The sequence below is a fragment of the Phoca vitulina genome, unplaced genomic scaffold (assembly GCF_004348235.1).
Source record: "Phoca vitulina isolate PV1807 unplaced genomic scaffold, GSC_HSeal_1.0 scaffold26, whole genome shotgun sequence".
Classification (NCBI taxonomy): Eukaryota; Metazoa; Chordata; class Mammalia; order Carnivora; family Phocidae; genus Phoca; species Phoca vitulina.
Genome location: NW_022589729.1, coordinates 14,337,654 through 14,361,722, shown reverse-complemented (window position 1 = coordinate 14,361,722; position 24,069 = coordinate 14,337,654). Strand labels below are relative to the sequence as shown.

The 24,069-nt window shown below is 34.6% G+C and overlaps 1 protein-coding gene across 1 annotated transcript; it reads right to left on the bottom strand.

The window, feature by feature from the left end:
* Positions 1-23,518, bottom strand: RGS21 (regulator of G protein signaling 21). Its single transcript, XM_032422109.1, has 4 exons — positions 23,508-23,518; positions 18,996-19,072; positions 14,367-14,533; positions 1-204 (listed from the first exon to the last, which is right to left on the bottom strand). Exons 1-4 carry the CDS (start codon positions 23,516-23,518, stop codon positions 1-3), a joined length of 459 nt encoding a protein of 152 aa, XP_032278000.1.
* Between the last annotated feature and the right edge of the window lie 551 nt (positions 23,519-24,069).

The window sequence follows — 24,069 nt, the reverse complement described above, 5'->3', positions numbered from 1 at the left end:
TTACAAAAAAGGGAGCCATTTCTTATGATTTCCAACCTGTTTGCTATTCACCAGTTTCTTATAACTCTCTGACTTTAGAAATCGAGGAAAAGAATCCTCGGCCATAAGACTATAGATTAACTTCTGAGCCTCATCAAAACATTTGAGAGTTGGTTCAGCAATATTCTTTGAGATGAGGTCCCTGGTACTGAAGTCAATGTTGATCTGTGGAAATAAGTTTGCATATCATTACATTAGTTTAGTCAAGGAATACATGGTTTATACAGTTGGTAGATACACATATTATTTGAATTTTTTTTCTAAACACAAAGTCAATCTGATGCACAACAGCAGAAAAAGTCATACATTTTTTTCCTGGAATGTAGAACACATATTTGGTTTAATTATTTTTCTTTTCTTTTCTTTTCTTTTTTCTTTGTGTGATCTTTTCATATTTTTAATGGGAGGACAGTAAAAAGATGCTCATTTGGGGAAGCAGCCAACAGCAAACTAAGGCATGCTGGATGTGAAGAGACCTACCAGAGACTAAAAATTAACCTGGGTGGCTCAGTAGGTTAAGTGTCTGCTTTTCGCTCAGGTCATGATCCCAGGGTCCTGAGATCAAGTCCCACATTGGGCTCCCTGCTCAGAGCGGAGCCTGCTTCTCCCTCTCCCTCTGCCCCTCCCCTCGCTGGTCCTTGCTCTATCTATCTCTATCTCTCTCGTGTGTTCCCTCTCTTTCTCAAATAAATAAATAACTTCTTTAAAAAATAATTATTTTTCCTAGGTAGAGAGGGTTGGCATTGGCAGAAAACAGAGGCAAAGCCTTATTTTGAGATTATAAAAAAATGGCAAAGGTGAAAAACAAGATATTTCATGATTTTAAATTTATTTTCCCATAAATCCTTTTTTTCTAGTACTTTAACCCTAATACCAATAGTATATTTTCCAAAGTCAGAACAAAAACTAGAATTCAGTAGGTTGGATTCTACCAACACATTCCCATTCTCCCATACTTCCCCATGTTGTTTCCCACACAACATTGCTTTTTGTTCTAATTTGTATTTCTTTTTGTTTGCCAAAATAAACCAAATAACATCCCCCTCTTCACTGACTCCCATGCCTTCCACAGAATATACCTATATGTGTGTGCATGTGTGTGTGTATATCCTTGTCCCCAAACCACTACCATACACGAATATCCTCATCAGGGTCTAAGAGAGATCTATTACATTGGAACACACCATTCATCTGCAAATCTGTAAAATGCCCCAAACCTTGGGAAGATGCTTGTCTAACTCTATACATATTCCAGGATATATTCTGCGAAGCAGAAAATTTCACATCCAAGTTGTCTAATTTAAATTGAAAATATTCATGAAGTGCAAAAGAGATTTGAATCTTAGAATTAAAAAATCAAGAAAAGCAGGTGCTATATCCGTCTTATTCATCCTTCTATTTTCTGGCACTTAGCAGAGTATCTGCCACATAATAGGCAATCAATAAATATTTGTTGAAGAGAATTAAAATGTCTCTTGACAAAATGGGGAAATTGTAAAAATGCCATAATTTGGGGGTCTGGTAAAAGAAAGACTATAAATGACAATTCATACTTATTGAATTGAGGTTAAAAGAGACAGGCAGACCTATAATCAAGCTTTTCCTCAGCTATTTACTTGCTATTCATATGGGTGAAACAAGTTCTATAATTTCTTTTAATCTTTGATTTCCACGGTATAATAGAGAAGAGTAATAGCATCTATCTTAAAGTGTTTCAAGGACTAAATGAGATAAGTTTAATATCAAAGTATTTTAATATTATTATTCTAGGAAGAAGAGAAGAAGAAAAAACTTTTAATTAGAAAAGAATCAGAAAAAGGCCACTCTTTGTTCACAGATGTTTTCCTTCTTAAGGGATTTCAGCTATTCAGTGATCCCACATCTGCACCTTTATTTCTCTGATCATCCTCTTACGTCCTCCATCAAAGTTCCAGGCCAAATGCTACAACTCTCTGAAGGCCTCAAAATCTGGAATCAATTTCTCCTTCTTTATAAAGGAAGATGGTGGAGGGCAGTGGAAAGACTTTGGGATAATTTTCTAACCTGTGCTCTAACCCTTAGTACCTTGGTGACCTGGCTTGAATTAGTTTAATATTTCTGAGCAATCCTTCCTCATCATTAAGCTAGGTAGTTCCTGACTGAGTTTTTATAAGAATTAAAATAAAATGATCCTTGCATTCATGGATTCCACAAATATTTATGATGATCTATTATGTACCAAATGCCTTCTATACTTGGGAAATGATAACCAACAACTAAATAAATAGCATTATTTTAGAAATAAACTTGAAGGATGAGAAGAAGCTGGTCCTCTAAGACTCTGGGGGAAAACATTTCTAGCAGAAAAAACAACAAATGCAAAGATGCAAGAAAGAATTCGTTATGTTCTGAAAAGCCACTATGCCTGGATGGCTGGAATATAGAGTGTGAGAAAGTTCCTGTAATGAAATTTGCCTACAAGTCTTGTAGGGCTTATGTGCAGTGTAAGGAGTTCTTATTTTTCTACTAGAAGCAATAGGAAGACCCTGAAGGGTTTTTGAGGAGGGAAGTGGCATGATGACATGGTATGGACCTAGAATACTGCCTGACTTGTAGTGGGGATCAGTGAATAGTGGTTGTTGTCAAGCCCTTGAAGAGTTTTTTAAACATCTAGGGTAGTCTGTTTCATAAATCCTATCCTATGTTGTGGGGATATGAGAATAAATGTTGCCTGTTTTCTTCTTTAGCTGTGCCATTAATTACTAAGTGGCATCATCTGCAATTTGCTTAAATTTGTATCCCCCGTAATAGTAAATATAGCAATTTATCTCATTGAGGCATTCATTCATCGGGGGAGTATTCACTGACAGCAGGGCTGGTGTGTGCCTAGTCCATGGTTTGGCTTATTATTATTTTAATCAGAACTGAACACCTGCAATAACTCCCCATTTCCTATTTAAAAAGTCCAAAGCCTTGATTTTGGCATTCATGGCCTTTACAACAGAGTCCTAACTTACACATTTTGTTTTCTCCTCTATGTGTGCCCTGTATTTTTACCAAGCTAGACACTTCCCCTCAAGTTCCTTGTATTTTCCCACCTATGAACATCTTTTTCATACCATCCTTGTCTACCTGAAAGTCACTCCTCTCACCAAGTCTTTCACACACATCTTTGATGCCCTGAGGCTACGTTCAAGTAATATTTACCCTGTGAAGTTTACTCATGGATTCTTTCCTTTTTGGATCTGTCAAAGGATTTTGTGTTACTTAGACCATATTTACATTTTGTGCCTCCTTCTCTATGCCTTGTGCCATGTAAGGACTCAACAAATATAGACTGCATAAATGAAGTGAAAAAACGTTTCTATATTTGTTAAAAATGATGTTTAAATTTTAAAGGGAACTATTCCATTTCAACATGTACTGGTAATCAATGTTATTTATTAAAATAGATGATGCTTGTATTTCTGACTTATCCCTCTCATTTTTCTGACTTGTCTGTTTTCCGACCAAGGAACTGCCAACATCAGCCATGATAGCTGAGTGATGAGCAGATATACTAATCTCAGGAGATAATTTGTAGTCTTATGAGGCTGTGTCTTGGCAATTCAGCTTAATGTCAGTGACAAAACATCACACCCACATGTTTGTATAAATGTCATTATTTTTCTCCAAGTTCTTCAAGCTCGAATCATAGGAAACATCTTTGACACCTCTTTTTCCTCTGATCTCTCTCTCCTTATTTTTTCCCTCATTTGCCTTTTATTTTGTAATTTCACAATGGCTTTTTTCATTCTCACTCCTATTTCTCCAGTTCAGCCTTTTATAATGGAATCTCTATCCCAAATTCTGAAATTTACCTCTAGTTTGATATCTCTTCTTACAATGTCTTTCCCTTCTGCATATGTGAAAGTATAACTATATCAATTTCACCAAAATATCACTTTCAGCATATGAATATTCAGCTGAAAATCCATCATTCTTTATAACATAAACTGTAAATATCTTACCTTGGCATTTGAGCTTCCTCGCACTCAGACTTCAATGTGTTGTTTCAAAATCTTCTACTTTCCTTAGCAGTATATATAAAACTAGTCTACTCTCTGTTCCCAAAGCAAATCTTGTACCTAAAGCTTGTTTATGTTGTTTTCACCATCTAAAATCCCTTTCACCCCCACAGTTTCATTCTGTACAGATTTTCCTTATCCTTTATCATTTAGCTTAAGTTGAATATCCTCTGAGAAGCCTTCCTTGGCCACAGAAGGAAAGTCACTATAATTTCCTTATCATTATACATTATTTTGATTTAGAAATCAAGAAATTTGATTTCTTGCTTAAATAAATTTAGATACAAAGGCTGCTGCTAGCATTAATTACTCAATCTGATTATCAGAGAAGGAAGATTTGTCACTGCAAAGGGAATTTAATAGTTCATGACATGGAATTAACTTGTTTTTAATCTGTTGTCTTTTCCCTATTTCTTTTGCTAATTCCCTTTTTCTCTGCATGCCCCTCAAATATGAGCAAAGCAGCTATGCATTCTCTCAGTTCTATCCCAAGTCTCATCCTAGATTTTTTTCCATTGGTTACCCTGTCTTCTTCCCTGGCTAAATATCTGAACATTGGTATTATCTCTAAAATAATCATAATGATATTTAGGTATGATTATTTTAACTGAAAATAATAATCGTTATTATTTATTAACTATTAGTACTGATACACTGTCTTTCTATGGTTACTTTATGTCACCTATACACAACTATATGATATACAGTATTATTATTCCCATTTTTCTGGGAAAAAAAACTAACACATATCTGAGAAAGTAGGCATTTTATTTGTAGTCATTCCTAGAATTTATTTATTTGAAATATCATATTGAGTAGATGCTTAGGAATTGTGTGAAGGATCTGATTGTGTGAAAAATACAAAGGTGATTAAAGTGCAAAATTAATCAAGAAGACAGATTTTGGAAAAGTAATCCAAAAGAAAAAATAGGCTTTCTGAAGGAAATGAGATCTTAAGCAGATCTTTGAATTATTATCATGAAGAGATAGATTAAGAATGGAACTTGCACATGGGCAGGTAAACCAAAAGAAGCCCAGTGGGTTTTGAGAGAAGGAAAGGCAAGAACCTGGAAAGGAATCAAGGTACCAGGTCATGTGGGACCTTGTGTAGTTCTTGTTAAGGAATTTTTACTTAACCTGAGAGCAATGGGAAGAATTTTTAGTAAGGGCATATTGTAAACACATGTTTGAAAAAAAATCCTATCACTGGATGCCATGGGTATCATAGCAGGTGTGGATAAAAGGAAGAAAAATGAGAAAACCTTACCAAAAGTTCAGGTGGACAGTGATGGTGAATTTGGCTGTGAAATGTCACAGGGAATTATGGGAAGTGCATAGATTTTAAAGATACTAGAAAGTAGAATGCGTAGAACTTGTGATTGAATAGTGCACTAGGATGAGGGACAAAATCTTGAGGAATGGCTGGCTTTTAGCAATATTCTGAAGAATGAGATGATAGAAAATGCTGATGGATTGGACATGGGACGTAAGTGGAAGAAAATCAAGGATGACTACCAATTATTTATCCAGAGCAAATAGAAGAACAGAACTGCCATTAACTGAGATGGGGAGACTCAGGTAGAAGAAAGTTTTGAACAGAAAATCAGGACTCATATTTGAATTTGTTAAGTTTGAGCTGCCCTTTTAAAAATACGGGACCTTGGGCACCTGGGTGGCTCAGTTGGTTATAAGTCTTCCTTTGGCTCAGGTCATGATCCCCTGCTCTGCAGGGAGCCTGCTTTTCCCCCCGACCCTGCCCCACTCATACGTGCTCTCTCTCTCTCTCTCAAATAAATAAATACAACCTTTAAAAAAATTAAAAAATAAAAATATGGGACCAGAGAAAATCACTGGGAGAATGAATGTAGGCAGAAAATGAAGGGGATTGCTTTCCCTCATTATAGTGTCTGTTGGGTTATGAGTCACAACAGTAAAAGAAATTGCTAAATAGCAGTCAGTAAGGAAGGAGGAAATCAAGTACTAGGAATCAATTGAAGATAGTATTTCAATTAAGAGAGAGTGATCAAGTTTGTTAAATGCCCACTGAGAAGTCAATTTGGGTGAGGTATTAGAATTAGGCTATCAAAAGTGTCTTCTCTTTTCTTCTCAAATCCCTTGAAATTTCAGTAACTGGAAAAAAAGTGAAAATGTTAGACCTAATATATGTAGAGAGATAGTTAGATATCTTTAAAAGAATCACTCCTGGGGCCATGTCTGTGAGCTACATCTTCAACTTTGCGTAAATCTCAACTATGATTTTTGGCTGGATTCTACCAGAAGATACATGGATAAATTTCTATCTCAAAAAGTAAGACAAGAGATGTTGAGCTTGGAGTAGACCAAAGGTTAAGATCTCATCAGGAAGTGACCTTCTAAATATGCAACCTTTCCAGTGGTATGATGTTGAGTCTTGGGAGTTACAGGGAAGCTTAGACTTCACTGAGTGGTCAAACTCTTAGGTCCAGAGCCTGGGCTGAACAGTGTATCGGTTAATGAAATAAACAGAGTTACATTACTTACTAATATGATAGCTACTTGCATTTTATTTGTATGGATACACACTTTAGTTTCAAGGATTCTGAGAAATATAGTATTTCCTTTGCTTATTTTTTCAAAAGATTATGAATTATCTTGGATATCTGAGCCCACTGCACTGTCAGGCTCAGAAAAGAATTGTGATTCTTATCGAATCTCTGACAGTGGAGATGTCATCACAACCATCTAGAGGCTTTTAAATTCTGTCAGTTTTGAAAAGACCTTGACACAGGTAACATTGACAGCAATCCATTGCATTAAAATGACTGCCTTCCGAATGATGTTTGGGGTAGTTGTTTAAAAACAATTTTATTCTAAAGACCCAGAATATTTTAATACTCATGGGATATTGTTAACTACAAGGTATGGCAGTCAAATTCCTCTTTACTTCACCAGCAGTTTTAAATCCTTTTGGTTTCCAACAAATTATTTTATCAGGAAGAATACATTTTAAAGGGTACCTGCTGGTTTTCCCGTGACCCTCCACTCTGCTTTCTATATTTTTACATAATTTGAATGAAACGTTTTCAATTGTGTTCTCGCATTCAAATTAGATAGCATTTTCCTCATCTAGAACGTATAGTGGAGCAAGAGACTGTCATTATGCACACGTTGTGTGCATGCATATGTAAAACACCTTGCTAAAATGGAGCAGGCAGCCTCTTAGACCTCATTCACAACAAAACTTAAAAATTACTATTCAAATTAAAGCCGCCTATAATCATGTTTTTGGTTGCATAATTCTATTTAATCACCACCAACACCTCTTGTATTACTTCATTTTTGGCATCATTAAAGGAAAACGAATATCCTGAAATATCTTCTCAAGGGTGGCTATTAAAATTGAGAATGGCAAAGTCTGTAACATCTTGAAGGAATCCATCCCTGCACAGGACTTCATCCTTTTGCTCTTACTGGTTTTAGAGACAGAAATCAGTGACACTTGTTGGGGGGTAGTTTTAACATCTCAAATTGGGCAAAAGAAACAGAAGAAATTATAACACATGCAATCACATAAGTTGACAAAAATAGATGTACATAATGTAGATGGATAATGTATATGGATTGCTAAAAATAGATGTATGTGAGCAAAAGCTATCTGGAATAGCTGAGAAGGAGTCCGATCGACTGGTTTCATTTACCAGCCCAAACATGCTAATCCAAGATTAATTTCAGTAGCACAGAGACCCACAGAAGTTCAAAAAACACCTGAGTGTTTTCTTTTCAAGTTAAAATGCAGCCCCCAGTTTTTCAGAGGGCGAAAATGCTACTGCAGATTATTTAGAAGAAGTACTCCTGCAACTCTTTCCCCTCTTAATGCCATAGTTGAATCTAAACTTCGTGGTTTAAGAAGTTATACAAAGAGAATGTGAGAAGAGAAATAAAGCTTTTGATAGAAAGGAAGATAGACTCTATGTGCTAAGATAATTTTGTGCTTTTGCCTTTAGCATAAACATCAAGGTTCCCAGGCTATATTACAAACATTTAAAATAAATAGTAGATCTGGAGAAAGGAATTTGAAACCTGAGAGCATGGGCTGTGGGTCTCTCCTCTCATGACCCGTTGTATCTTTATGAATGCAGGACTCATTATTTTTTCTCTAGGGCTCAGTTTCATTTTCCCCTGTGCAATGTGGATGATTGCAATACCTCCCCAAGACAGTGGTCATGATGATCAGATGAGATAGTCCACGTAAAAGCATCGTGCAGAGATGTCACTTACAGTTTCTTTAACTCTGTTTTCCTTCCTTTACCTCCCTTCCTCCTACCCCTTCTCGTCCTCCTTGATCTCCTCCTTTTTCTCCTCTCTCTCTCTCTTACGTTTTCAGAGGCCCTTTATTTTAAGATGAAATAAATAAGGAGGAGGAAATTATTGGGATCCAGGAAGTGCAGTTGCCTCAGTTTCCCCTCTGAGACATACCGTGCTAGGCTTCCTTCACTACGGGACTAGCCTCCTAGGCACTGGCTGGTCCTTTACTTGACTTCCTCTTTGTCTTCCTTTCCTATCCTTCTCTCCCATTATGTCTAATTCCCTCTATACTCCCATTTCCGGTCAAAGCTCACAAATTACTTCTTTTGAGATACATTTTCTCATCCCCCTAGAATTGGATTTTCCTGTTGCATGCTACACATCACCTGTGTTCCCTACCATGACTCTCATGAAAGTTTATTGGATTACTTTTTAACTGGAGTCTTCCCCTCAAAATGGTTAGCTTTACCCACCCAGGGACTCTGTGTTTTTTCTTATCTGCACCAGCATACTTCCTGGCATATACTAGACACTTCGTGATCAGTGAACCAAAAGTTAGGAAATTAATAAATAAGCAAACTCATTATATCTGGAGATGATACTAGAGTTGGGGGACACTGTTGATAAGCAGCAATTTGTGGGGTCGGATAAAAACATCCACATGTTGGGAAAGTGGCATTAAAAATGCAAAGAAAACATTTGAATCTAAGATGGAGAATACAAAATTGGCAGGAGAGTAATATCAAGACATGCTTCCAAATGCCCATTTTCATGGGCCTCTTTCTACCAATAATTCATATATCTATTTCCTTTCCTTGAGATTCCATTTAAAGCTAACCTTATTTAAAATAAAGACCTTATCTCAATATCTTGTCTCACTACTATCCAATCATTATATCCTTCTAGGTATAATGCAAAGTTTCCTCTGTAAATTTTTTTTTTTTGCACTTAATCATTTGTTGTTTTGCTCTTTTTCCTTAGTTCCATAAATTTCATTTTTTTTAACCCAACTAGCTTCAAAGTTTCTTTCGAGCCAAACCATAGTTTCAACCTATTTTACTTTCTTGCATTTCCTTATCAAGCTGCCTAGTTCACACAACATATTGCATTATACTTCAGTGTTTTTTTAATCTGTTCTCCTGCCTAAACTGAGCTGCCCTTTCACAGAGGTACTTTATCTTATAAGGAGGTGAATAGTAGGCACAGAATAAGCATTTGCTGATGTGAAATAAAATATGTCAATAAATAACATTATACTGACTTAAAAATAAAAGCAAAAAAACAGACATAGATATTTTAAAAAGTGTCCTGCACACACCCATTAAGATACCTTCTCCTCTATGACTATAGTTTCTTCTTTGTTTTATGAGTTATGGTGTCTTCACATTTAATAAATACTTTTTTATTTTATTTTATTTTTAAAGATTTTATTTACCTATTTGAGTACATAGAGCACGCACAAGCCTGGGGGGAGAGGCAAAAGAAGAGGGAGAAGCAGACTTCCTGCTGAGCAGGGAGCCAAATGACAGCAATGTTGGACTCCATCCCAGGACCCTGGGATCATGACCTGAGCAGATGGCAGATGCTTAACTGACTGAGCCACCCAGGTGCCCCATTTAATAAATACATTTAAGAATTAAATATTTCATACTAATATTCTTTGACTTAAAAAACTGCCAGTGTGATAATATGCAGTTGAATTTATATAATTTTAAACATTACACTGTTGTATGATTTGGAACATTTTCTACTATCTCAGAATGACAATCAACACAAACATAAACATTTTTCTCTCTAATCACATATTTTCCATCCTGAGTAATTTCCTTTTCAATAAAAAGAATGACAGAAATATAATATAGATAAATGATATAAATAAAACATGAATATTTAAAATCTGTCAGTGTTTTCAGTAATATGAAAATATTATTTGAAGTGTTTGAAGAGTTCCATTCTGTTGAAACCAAGTAATATTATTTTCTTAAAATTCCAAATATTATGAAATGAGTGGTCCAAATTGAAGGACGAATAAATAAAAGTTTATGAATTTCTTTTACACTTATAGGTTCCTATTGTGTGCAAAGTAGAGGCACTTTAAAAAATATTGCTTGTCGGCATGCCTGGGGGGGGCTCAGTCGTTAAGCGTCTGCCTTCGGCTCAGGTCATGATCCCAGGGTCCTGGGATTGAGCCCCACATCAGGCTCCTTGCTCAGCAGGTAGCCTGCTTCTCCCTCATCCTGCTGCTCCCTCTGCTTGTGTTCTATCTCTCTCTTTTGCTGATAAATAAAATATTTTAAAAAATTAAAAAAAATAAAAAGAAAAAATATGGCTTGTCTAATAATTTTCTTTTTCAAATCACTTAGTTAAAATACCTGGCTATATATATACTTTTTTTTTCCCTCAGTATTTTCTTCTGAAACTACCTAGGTATAGTCCATTCAATGAATAGCTCTTTTTATCTGAAACTAGTGCTTTGCTAACGTTTTTTATAGTGGTTGTTTTCAGGTTGAAACTATAGCCCTTATAGTGACTTGTTTAAAAAAAACAAAAAGGATTACAATTTCCTAAAAGCTGTTCTGCATGATATAAACCACAGACATGTGATCTCATTCATCATTCTCATGTGTCCTGTGTGTTATGTGCTTGCTTTTTAGATAAATTATTAGAGGGAAACTGAGGCTCAGAGAGATAAAACAGCTTACCACAAGATTACTACAGCATTTGAATTTAGGTCTAGGTATCTCTAAATTTCCAATTATCTACCATATCACACTAACTCTCTATTAGTGTAGAAACCAGAGAAAAGATAATCCTGTAAGGGAGAGGGCATAAAGTCTAGTTACAATTATTATCATTTCTCATTGAGACCTAAAAGTTCAATTTTTGTTGTTTTGTTCAGTGTGCTGTCTTTGCCTGTTAGAACAGGAAACGGAGAACCATTAGTAATGTCAACTTATAAAAAGGGATTGTTTAGGAAATTTAGTATAGTCTAATTATAAATTGTCTAATTGCATCAATTAAAAATTAAGTTATATTAGCAATTTTATAGATGAGGAAATAGAGACATGAGAAATTGAAAAGAAAATAAATATGAGTTAATAGACCTCTACATAGCATGACTTTGCCATTGTTCTTTACTTTAGGATTTTCTATCAAGAAAATTAGTTGTAATTTTGATTCTTTATGAGTCACTTATACAACTATAATTGAATATGGAAAAATAGAGAATATTCTCATATAAATCTCATTCTTGGATTAATTTTTTTACTTGTGAAAATCATGTTTTCCAGCTTCCATATCAAAGATATGACCTTGTCTTATTAAGTCTGCCTACTAGATAAATCTAGAATACTTCCCACCCTTTTTTATCTTTACTACTGCCTATCCAACCTCATCCCCCACTTCTCATTAGCAATATCAAAATGTTTGTAATTTTCAGGAAACACTAGGCAGCTTTGTGCCTCCATGTTATATCACTGTGCCCTCAGTCTGAAATATTCTTTCTTCATTTGCGTCTTGATATTACTCTTTTCATGACATACGTTTTTCATGTGTGAATCACCCTGAAAATGCGTCCCTTAACTCTCCAGATTTAATCACTTTTCCAGTGTGCTAATAATGAACTTTAAATGTGGCTTTATTATTATATTGTTTATTGTGTATTTGACTGGTTTTATTACATGTCAGTCTCTCCTGCTTTGTGACTTCATTGTGGGGGCAGGCACTCAAAAAATCAGTTTAATGAGTCAACATACTCACAGTTGTATTATATTTAACATACAACCAATGGACAACAGAGAAATACCTTGAAAACTGTAACTGATACATAATATAAAAGGCAAATGCCCTTTAGTAATTTGGGAAGTGAAATTTAGTAATCCGTTGAACTGGAAACAACTAATGGCAAATAATAAGAAAGATAATGACTTTCAAATGTATATCTATATAGTTTTTTGTTTTCAGTGAATTTTGTCATATTTGATGATAACATTTTTAGATACTTCAAGGAGAAAATATAATTATTACTTGAAAAGCAGCCATAAACTTAATTATATTTTATTTAGTCAAATTAATTAGATGGACAAAGTATAAAAAGTCATACAAGTTTTATATGGTTAACTGTGCTATTTATTTAAATTATTACCATATAAATTTATTTTAGAAGAAAAGATTAGGAAAGTAAACAAAACTAATTTGTCAAAATTGATAATTTATTATATATTGTAAGATTGAATTCAGCTATAATTAAAAGATGACATTTCTTATTAGAATACTTCTCATGCAAAATGTTTGAGAATGCTATTCTAAAACAATCACTGTTAATTAGCTGAATTCATAAAGAAGAAAAAAATCTGGCTTTCAAATCAATATCACAATAAATAGGATATCTTTAGAGCTGATTTCAAGCCCTTTTAGGGAATGACACATTAATCAACTTGACAAATCTCATATACTATATTTTCAATTTTCCAGAATTATTTATTGATTCTTAGACGGTGACTGGGAAATGAATGTTGAAATAGCTCCACAGCAGTTAAAATTCTTCACCCTCTTCACTGTCCCCCCATGAATTCCAGGCTATGCTTTAGTAGCTCATATGTGTGTAAATTTATACTAGCCAATGTATGCTGTAGTAAGTAATGTCCAATTAAAACTTGAACTATTAATACAGCCACTTTATGTCCTGGATTTTCTAAAAGTGTTTTCATTTCACCTATTCTGTTCTTTACCCCCATAAGTGTAATAACCCTTCTCACACCATGAATCCTAATTTTGGATCAGAAAATATGATAACTATCCCCTAGGAGGAAATTGGTGTTTTGCCTCTGTAGGAAAGATGACTTGTACTAGTAGTTTATGTTTGGTACTAGTAATTCAATGTAGCTTTCTGTTTATTACTTATGCATTAAAATTCTTTGCTTATATGATATATTCAGTGAGGAGCTGAAATCATTTTATTTATTTATTTATTTTTAAATTTTATTTTATTATGTTATGTTAGTCACCATACATTACATCATTAGTTTTTGATGTGGTGTTCCATGATTCACTGTGTATGTATAACACCCAGTGCTCCATGCAATACGTGCCCTCCTTGATATCCATCACCGGGCTAACCCATCCCCCCAGCCCCTCCCCTCTAAAACCCTCAGTTTGTTTTTCAGAGTCCACAATCTCTCATGGCTGAAATCGTTTTAAATTATAAATTGCTCAAACTTTTAATAGTAAAGGGTATATGGAGATGATCATGGTTTTGGTTCTGGAAATGAAATCAAATATAAATGAATTGTTACACACATTGAACCCTTTTTTTGGGGGGGTGGACTATTATCAGTCATTCCAGGTTTCTTTCTAAGGCCCTTTCTCCTTTCCTGATCTTAAAGCAACATAGGCGGATCCTGATTACCTGAAACATTGTCTCACACCTTTGGCTATTTTTACCCTCAAAGAAATAAAGGTAAGCAAACTCTTTCTTTGGAAAGTTAAGACATTACATGCCATAATGTGGACATCCAAAATATTAAAAATGAAGAATTCATGCTGTTGGTTAGTAGTCCTATTTCCCCCCACATATTATCCTTAATTTTTAAATAAATTATTCTATTCTAGAATTCTATTCCATCTTGACCACCATGATTTATAAAAGGGAAAACAAAAGTGAACTTGAAATGCAAGAACACATTTAAGTAACATTTCTATAGGGTAAATTTTAGAGTGATTTAATCTAAGATAACGGACACTATTTTTCAAGAGTCTGCATGTTGTGCTAAGGAAACAAAAATATTGGTCATATCTGGCACTTAGTAGGTGTTGAAAAGATTTGTTGAGTCAATAAAAAATAGGATCATCTTAAGGCACTTCTATTGGAGTTTACAGACATTTCTATTTGAATACATAGCGACAATTTAATTTCCCTTTAGATGGATTAAGTGTCTTATAATTGGGAGCAAATTTGCTAGGAGATGAATATTCACTATCCTGGAATATTTTACTCACCTCTTTAGGGGCATCAGCTTCAATGAATTCAGAATAAATCATCTTGGCTTTAGAAGCAATTTTTTCTGCACTTTCTGTTTTTTTGAAGTCTTCACAGGCAAGCCAGAACTCAACATTTTCTTCACTAAACTCTGATTTTAGAAATGTTCGAAAAGCATCCAAACCAGCTATTAAATATAAAAGAAAAACTTTTGTATATCATACAGTGCAGTATAAATAACCAAAATGAATACATTGTATAATAAAGCATTTACTGGGGCACCTGGGTGGCTCAGTCATTAAGCATCTGCCTTCAGCTCAGGTCATGGTCCCAGGGTAGTGGGATGGAGCCCCGCATCAGGCTCCCTGCTCTGCGGGAAGCCTGCTTCTCCCTCTCCCACTCCCCCTGCTTGTGTTCCCTCTCTGTCAAATAAAATTGCTATATATATAATGATATATATATATATATATATATATATATATAAGCATTCACTGAGTATTCAGTGTAAATATTTATCATCCCTCTCTATATAGTTATATGTTTTTGGTTTTAGGTTTAGAAACCTTATTTTGGATCAGTAATCATAAACATAAGATATTCTTGTCTCTATTTCTCCAATTAGGTCCATTAACACATTAACCTGTACTTTTTCTTTCTAGATCTGAAACATCAAGGAGTTGTGTTTAGAGGAAAGTCTTGATGGCAGTTACTTCATGGGAAATCCATGGGCTTAGTTTTCTACACTTAATAAACTAAACCCAAATCAAGTAATTATGTTATACTAACTTCAGAGTAAGAATATCTTTGTTGCTATGAGTTGGTGAGGAAACAATTTGATGCTGAGGAGTTAGATTGTGTGGGTTTGGGCTCAAGGCAAAGAAGGAAGGACTGGCATTTGTTAATCTTGAGTGAATATATTGGCCAATTCAAATCTCTAAACCAAGAAAGTAACCAGCAAGATATTTGGTGTGACTTGGTGTTTCTTCGCTTTATGTGGTATTAGGCAATTTTAAGTCAATAAAGCAAATGAATGAGCTTTTCCCCAGTGTTGCCTTAAGTAAAACATTGATGTCCCCATTCTCCCTCATGGTACCTGCTCTTACTTAGCCTGTGCATGGTATTTTTCTCCTGCTCCCAGGTATTCTCCTGAGCATGCGTTTCTCCAGAAACTTTAGGCCACTTACTTGCAGGCTTGTTTACTTTGCCTCAATTAGTATGTTATTTCTTTTAAATTTAATAACAACAGGTAGCGCTTGCAGCCTGTGATTCCCATAGGTCCCACTTCTCCCCATTACTTGACTTTCAGCCAATTTTTTTTTTAAGGTTTTATTTATTTATTTGACAGAGGGAGACACAGCGAGAGAGGGAACACAAGCAGGGGGAGTGGGAGAGGGAGAAGCAGGCTTCCCGCTGAGCAGGGAGCCCGATTGGGGGCTCGATCCCAGGACCCTGGGATCATGACCTGAGCCGAAGGCAGACGCTTAACGACTGAGCCACCCAGGCGCCCCAACTTTCAGCCAAATTTACATGTGTATTATTCCTATTTGAGATTAAGATTGTTCCTTTCTTTATTTTCCTCATCAAAATGTGCCCTGAAATATTCTTCTTTAGTATATCTAGAGCTCACTGAAGAAGGTAATTCTTGCTAAATGAGTTAGGGATGAGTAGGGTTGGCTAATTGGATTTAAATAAAAAAAGAAAATCAAACCAACAAAAAAGGACAAAAAAAAAAAAAAAGATTTGGTTATCTAATTATTTTTATAACACAAAAGGTATTGGGGAGAATTGAGAAAGAAAAATATATCAGTCTTTGTTTGACTAATGAAAATTTAAGCTTAACATCAGGAATTTTTAAAATAGTGTAATTTTGAGGGGATTGGTAGCATAAATAGTTAGTGTTGCCTGCAATAAATATATATATCTTAAAAAAAAGGATTGTGCTTCTAGTTAGATAGCAGGTTAGAAAGGTCAATTTCACATCCCCACAGCTGAATGGACTAAGGTAGTACCTTGAGTTCGTATTATTTGGTTTCACAGATTGTACCTGCCTGAGGTCAGTATCTGTTTATAAATGAGACTGTGGATCTCTCTGAGCAGGAAAATGTACATCAGCACTTTTGCCTCAGGAGGGATTTGCCTTCCAAAACATTGGTGACTTTCTCTTCCATCTGCCACGAGGAACCCTTTGCATTTGCTCAAAGCAGCTCTTCCCTGACTGCATACTTAGAGATCTGATCCTTCTAGTGCCAAAGTAGGGACGAAAGAGCTTGTGGAGAATCAGGGGAAAGGGAAAATAAACTAGTGGAAAAGAAAATGTAAGAGAAAGTTTATGGAAAAGGGACCAAAATCAGCTATTTGCAGGTTGCTGCAGGTGGGAAGCAAAGTGATTTCAGGGAGAGAAAATAGAAAAGGCTTCAGGGAGCAAGATAAAAGCATCTAAAAACATTGGGAAATTAAAAATAGATTTAATATTTTTTTATTATTCGAAATACAGTTGAAATAACAAGTCATTGCAAAAGGTTATCAGGTACCAATTAAAATTCTCAGTAGAAATATTGGAGAATGTGGATGTCGTTAATATGTGAGCACTATAAAAAATTCAATTAACTGCACATTTATTGCATTTAAAAATACATCCAAGAAGCTTCTGTGACACAAATTTAGGTTATAAAAATCTTCTTAGTAACATTCAATTAAAATGTCCATGAGTTTTGTCTGAACAATGATGAATTTGAGGGTTCAAAACAGAATTTATGCTAAAATCTATTTTATAGAGAGGATAAAGTATACTTTAATGGTATTGAAAGAATACCATTATTCTACCATAAGTTATAGATTCCTGTCTGGCAATATTTTATATATGTGTCATTAAGGCATATGAGGCTTCCTCCCACTGAGGATTACCTAAATGTATCCCTGAGAGATGGGAAGTTAGAGATGAAACTTATTATTTTCTCACATCCTGCAATTTTAATGAAGGACTACTCGGAGATAATAACTATTGTCTTTTCTCCCTCTCCCAACACTCAGTTCGGGACACAATGAAACAGAATAAACAGCTAAAATGAGCTAGTTATCTCTGTCTTGGACACACTATTTTATTGAAATACGCTTCTATTCTCTACATACAATTTGAATGATCAAAAGATGTTATGTGACTTTGGAATAATATGTTACATGCAATTAAAATGATATTCTCTGAGGGCACTCTCTACAGAATGGAATGGCTACTGGTTAGGCTTAACAGGGGCTGACAAATGGAATAAACACTAGGTGTTGAAACTTACATGAGAGCCAATGCACAGTACCTGCAAGACATATCCCCAAGTTGACAAAACAGATAATTTGGTGAGTCATTTAGCTGTTTAAAACATTAAAAACCATTTTCTATTTCCAAGCTATTTCTCTGGTATTATAAAAGGCAAAAACCAAACATCTGCTCAAATGAATCTACAACTCTTCTACTTTATGTGGGCATGAAATAGAAAATCTCAGCAGATATGCAGATGAAAGCATTTGCCTTCAGCTCAACATCTTCCATGCCTCTGTTCTGTGGTGCTGTCCCCTAGAACTCCCATACTCCAGCCAGCCAACTCACCACCTGCAGAGATACTTTCTCGAGGCTTCTAGTAAACCTGATCTGTCCCACTGGTTATACACTTAAGTAAAAAAGAAACATGCCATTCAAAACTTACAAAAATGCAATTCCATGTCTTTGATGTCTTTAGTATATGTCCTTAGTTGGATTCTAGGAGTGATGTGGATTATTTTATGTCTATGCTTTAGGAATTAATTATTTAAGAATCATAAAATCAGAATAATTTTGTCTAATTCAATCTAATTTTTCATATGAATAAACAGCTATGAAGAATTCCCCCAACTTTATTATGTTTTAAACTTTTCTAATCTTCTGATATTTATTTTACAAATTTAAAGTAGAAATTCCATTTGATTAGTACCAGCAATATTAATTATTAAACATATTTTAATACAGGTCTCTGTAGAGCCATTTTTTTTCCTGTATGAGATACAACTGAAATAAAACTGCTGCAAAACAGAATTGTCTATAACAGAAACAGAAGTTCCAAATGACTACTTTGAATCAAATTATGGGGTATTTTATTTATTGAAAATCAAATTACCTTATTGAGCCAATATTAAATAATATAAATACATATCTACACATGTACATATTAATACATTTAAATATGTTTTTGTTTTCACTAAAAATTAGAATTTCAGTTGAAATAAATACTTAAAACTGTTTTTAGCCTCTGAGACCTGACAAAACAAGTGATTTATTTAAATTTTCAACTTTTCAATAATTTGTATGTTTCTTTCAACTTGTAATAAGAATAGCCAATATATATACATCAAATGATAATGAGTCTAAGAAAATGACAAATTTCTTAGTTCCTGTTTGGGATTTTCTTTTTGTGCTAATGTTTGGATTGCTATAATCATGTCGTATTTTAGGTCTAACCTAATTCCGTTGAGATTTGGGACCTATATTCCATTTAGATTTGTGTGACTGTTGGGAATCTTATGCTTCAAATATTGATCAAACTCATATTTTATAATAACTACAACTTTCAGAATTTAACGATTTACTTTTAATCATTATATTTTTAAACTTAGTCAGATCTTACCTTGGTTGGTTAAAAGTGTGTCCATATTTTCAGACCACACCATTGTTTCTGTCGTTGGTGACCTGTAAAAACAACATCTACGCTTGACAATAGCATGTGATCTTTTTCTTCTATGACCTATAGTAATATTTGAGTTATGCGTATTTGTTGAATTACATAATTTAAAAGAGTTTTGCACCATTAATCAAACTGCAAAAGGTCAACAAAAATTGTATAATGTTTTCCACACTGCACAGCAATAGCAACATAGACTGGGATATAATTTGACATCAGCAATTATTTATTAATCTAGCTTACAATGTTATTAATATTTGCAAATTCTTACATTCTAATAAAGGCACAAGAGAGATATTGCTCATGGTTCTATGAAGTATAGTGGATTTCTTCTCAACTATAAATATATTGATTGTTAATTTATGTGGCATTACTCTGGTCTATTCCCAAAAAGTTGTCATGATAGCAATAGTGATGAATGAACTATTTTCTAAGTTTTCACAGCATATAAAATTATCCATGTCATAATTAGGTACCTCAAAAAAGTTTTAAAAAAAGTTTCAATTAAGGATTTCTAACATGTGATGATCTTAAAAGTGTTTATTTATAGTATTTTGAGAAGGCTTTGCCCCACTCTGAATCAGCCTTTATTTCTCCTTAGACTGGTATGCTTCCAGTTCTGGGATGATTTATTTAAATCTAGGAATCTGTCAGGACAGAGTAATATCTTTTCCAAAGCAGTCATAAATTTATAGACTTAAGTCTTCTGAAGAAGGTATACTTTTGGGGATGTGATGTAGAAATAGTAAATCAGGTTTAAGATATAAAGTTTCTGAGATGCAAATATATCATGCATCATTCCCCTTAATAAACTAAGATCCTGACGAGATAAGCTCCCATCCATAGAAAGCATCTGCTACCCAGAAAAAAAATCTTAGATTATGTAGCTGTTGTGTGCAAATGACTTACTTATGGAAAGGGATGAGCTAATTTAAATTTTTTTATTAAAATGATGATAAGATAGAGTCTCATATTTAGTCATTCTTATAAAATTTTACCTTTGCATATCAAGGTGATTGATCTTAAATGTGCTATGTGAAGCGATCTCTATGCTTTTATATTGTATTACTTCTTGTAATTTGCTGCTGTTTTTATTATTTGTGTTGGGATTGATTGTGCTCCCTTCTGCTGTTGCAGATGTGATTGTGTTTTCAGATAATAATAGTTCTCCTTATAGAGGGTACATAGAGGGGGCTCTGTGACTGGAGATTCATTTTACTCTCTTCCATTACTTACATTTCCTGTCTGAAACTTTCTTCCCTGATGGTGGACAGCTGATTTTCCTTTCTCCCTTGATTTACTAAATCTTAGGGATGTAAGATTTTCTGTGAAATCATTTTGAAATAGTGGTTTTTCATTCAAACGGACATTTAAATAACTGTCTCTATTTGAAGATTGGTATTTGGTGGTTAATAGAGTATTCAGATTGCAAAGCAAACCAGTTAGTACGAGTGAAATATATGTTAATGAACAGGGCAGTGAGGAATTGTGAGCCCAAGCCTGGCCACACACTACAACCCTCTTGAATGAGGAATAGCCACCAAAAAAACCACACAGAAAACCAAACAAAGCAAAAACCCCTGAGAAACAATCTAGGCAAAAAGCATTCAGGGATGAACATACATTTCCCTGTTGTGTAAGGTCTCTGATGATAGGAATAAATACTGTTATTTTCCACTACCAAGAACAGTATTTCTGGTCCAAAAATGTTTGTTGAACATATAATCAAATAATGAATGAATGACCAAACCCTAAATAGTGGCAGGTATTAAAAAACCTTCAATGGAAGCAGATCAATGGCTTTCAAGATGCTGGCAGGTGATAGTGATAAGAAGGCTATTGAGAGTGAGAACTGAATTGCATTAGCTTCAAAGGGTGTAATTAATGGTTGAAGGAAGAGGAGACATGATGTGAAAACATCACCGGGGAGCGACAGACCACTGTCCTCACTCTCATCCCTGAGGGATATGAAATTGGAGAAAATGGATAACATCCATTCTAGAAGGCATCAAGGTTAGTCATGTCATTTAGGGAGAGCCAGATTTTGCTTACGCCAAAAGCAAAAGGGAATATTCAGTGAAAACCTTATCAGATGTAAAGGGGCCTTTGAGGAATGGAAGTATTTAAATAAATGGTAGCTATTCTTGTTACCTTCATTAATGTAGGAAAACTGTACAAACAAAGGAAGAAAACAAAGTCTGAGGAATGGTGTAAAACCAAGGACAAAAGAAAAATTTTAATGTTTTGAATTAGAGAGATATACTAGAATATTATTTTCTAAGGATAGAGAATATTATAGGTAATAGAATTAGAGATACTTGGATATTCCAGTATTACTTAAGGCCCACCAAATGCCTCATTATTATAAAAGGAAAATCTGCCTTTCAGCTCTCTGAAGAAATATCCCTGCTGGTGTGTGACAAATCCCGGGATACTTTCGGCTCACTATTTTCTAACCAATTTCAAGTTTGACTTGAAAGGTTCAATTTTGACTACCTAATATGATGGGAGGTCAGTGGAAATGCAGTATTCCCTTTTCTGGAGCTAGGCAAGATGCAACTATTTAAAGGAATAATGTTCTTAATTTGCTGTTTAAATTTTTAAATTCTGGGTTGATTGTATATTTAGAATTCTGTGGAAGAGTAAATTATTGTTATATATGAATGAACTGAAATAATATTTTTACCAGCATCAAAATGTTCAACAATGCATTGAATGTTCACAATCTATACCACACTGTGCTAGGCATGTCATCTACTTTGCCTTATTTAGTCTTGTAAATGACAGTCTGTTTTAATTCTACATTACCAGTGGATAAGGAGCCTCAGAGATGCTAATGACCGGTGCAATATCTTGCAAGTACTAATGGACAGTTAGAATTCAAACCCAGGTGTGTCTCCTTATAACCCAAACTCTTCTTACAATCCTTCCTAGGATGAATGAGGCAACACACATATGCTCATACTTTGCTCATGTTTTGGAACATTTAAAATAAATACTTTGAAAATGCTTTTTCTGTAATAGAGTTTATTGCATTTCATACAAATATTTCCTGTAAATAATAGCTAAATTGCAGTAATCAAGTACTCAACAGAAAGTTTTCAGAAGAGAGATTCTTAAATCTCATACGTTGTCAAGTGAAAATAGGACATTTCTCATGTCAGATGTGAGAAATATGTTTTATGTTTTAAAAAATGCAACTATACAAATGTTAAGAAAGAAACTACTGAATTCAAATTGGGGGGGAAAAAGAAGGTGGCTGATTTAAAAATGTACTGATTTGGTTAAATTTTACTTGGTATGTTTTACCTTAAGTAAATGGATAATGTACCACTCTATCATTTCTTTCTCTTTCTTTTAGTTTGATTTTAGTTGTAACTCTGACAAAGGTTTTGTCTGACTCTTCTCATCTGTGACTGTGTGTGCATTTCCTGTATAATTGTGAGGCATAATCAGAGTAACTTTTCATATTTGCCATGAAAATTCACCATCTATCTGGAGCCAAAATTGCACTTAGTGTTTCATGGGGTTTTGGCTGATTTCCTTTCTGTTTCCTTCATTAAGCGAGCGCCATCAAGGCCAGCAGTCCCATTATGTGTCCGGAGAAGAGCCAGGCCAGATGGGAACTGCGTGAAAGCTACCAGTGATCTTGCTAATTGTGCCAGCTAGAACCAGTTGTACTGCATTAAGAAATGTGGAATCCAACAACTTAGCTGTTCACACTCAATTAGCAGTGTGCTGGAGAATGGGAAATTCAAGCAAGGGGTCCATGTGCCCCAGGAAATGATAGCTGCTTCCTTACCCAGCATTTAATATCTGTTTTCAAATTTCTTAATAAATATCGCAATAGTGAGTAATTTTTGCAAGGAGAAATGAAGGGGGGGAATCAGAGGGGGAGACGAACCATGAGAGACTAGAACTCTGAGAAACAAACTGAGGGTTCTAGAGGGGAAGGGGTGGGGGGATGGGTTAGCCTGGTGATGGGTATTAAAGAGGGCATGTACTGAATGGAGCACTGGGTGTTATATGCAAACAGTGAATCATGGAACACTACATCAAAAACTAATGATGTAATGTATGGTGATTAACATAACATAATAAAAAAAATCTTAAAAAAAAGGATCATATGTATCTTTTGTCTCAAACTCTAACACTTAATAATTTTGAAAAGCTTCACATAAAAAAAAAAAAAACTCACTTTTTTTCTCCCCTGCATAACCTTTCTTTATCTTGGCAAATATAAAGAATTAACTGCAAAAGCAAGTCATGAATTGTTGACATATTTTAGAAAAGAAGAAGAAATCAATAGAGAAAGGGGAAAAAAATAAATCAGCAAGAAAGACAAAAATTAGCATATTTATCATAAATGAAGGAAACAAAACATTGAGACTAATGAAGGCTCAAGTGTTTCATTTGTACATCTTCTGAGATTAAAAATAGCTTTAAACCGCAACTCACTTCACTGGCATTTTTCTTTCCACTGTCTGTCACAGATGATGCTGAATTTCTTTTTCTGACTGATCTTCAAGCTGAGGGTAATGTGACAGCAGGAACATTACAATTAGTATGCAAATACCTATCCCCTGGGTTACAAATTGGCACTCTTTAAATCATGCTATGCTCAGCTTTTTTCGTTTTGTTGTTAACTTTTCACTGGTCAAAACACTTAAACTGCTAAGTAACAAAATAACTCTTGGAATAAATGTGACACTTCTCGGAGTCTGTGGCATAACTGAAATGAATTCCTTTAGAAAGTTTGGTTTCTAAAGTTCATATACATCCATTTACCAGACAACTATTGTTCACATGAGGTTAAATCAACTCAGAAAGAAAAGTATATAAAATTTAATATTCACCTTTAGGTCTTTCTTCTGTTTAAAAGATCATTTTTTTCCCCTTTGTTCTTTGATTTTTCAGAAAGTCTAAGGAAAACTCTACTTTGAATACACTTATCTTCAACAACTATGTGCGTTTAATTATTTTCACAATTTTACTCGGGGACAAAAATGTTCTAGTACAA

What these genes read in the sequence shown, in the direction of transcription:
- RGS21 (XM_032422109.1), bottom strand. An exon ending in CACACTTTTAACCAACCAAG is followed by an intron (nt 14,534 to 18,995) that starts GTAAGATCTGAC and finishes TATATTTAATAG; the next exon opens with CTGGTTTGGATGCTTTTCGA. An exon ending in AAGCTGATGCCCCTAAAGAG is followed by an intron (nt 205 to 14,366) that starts GTGAGTAAAATA and finishes TTATTTCCACAG; the next exon opens with ATCAACATTGACTTCAGTAC.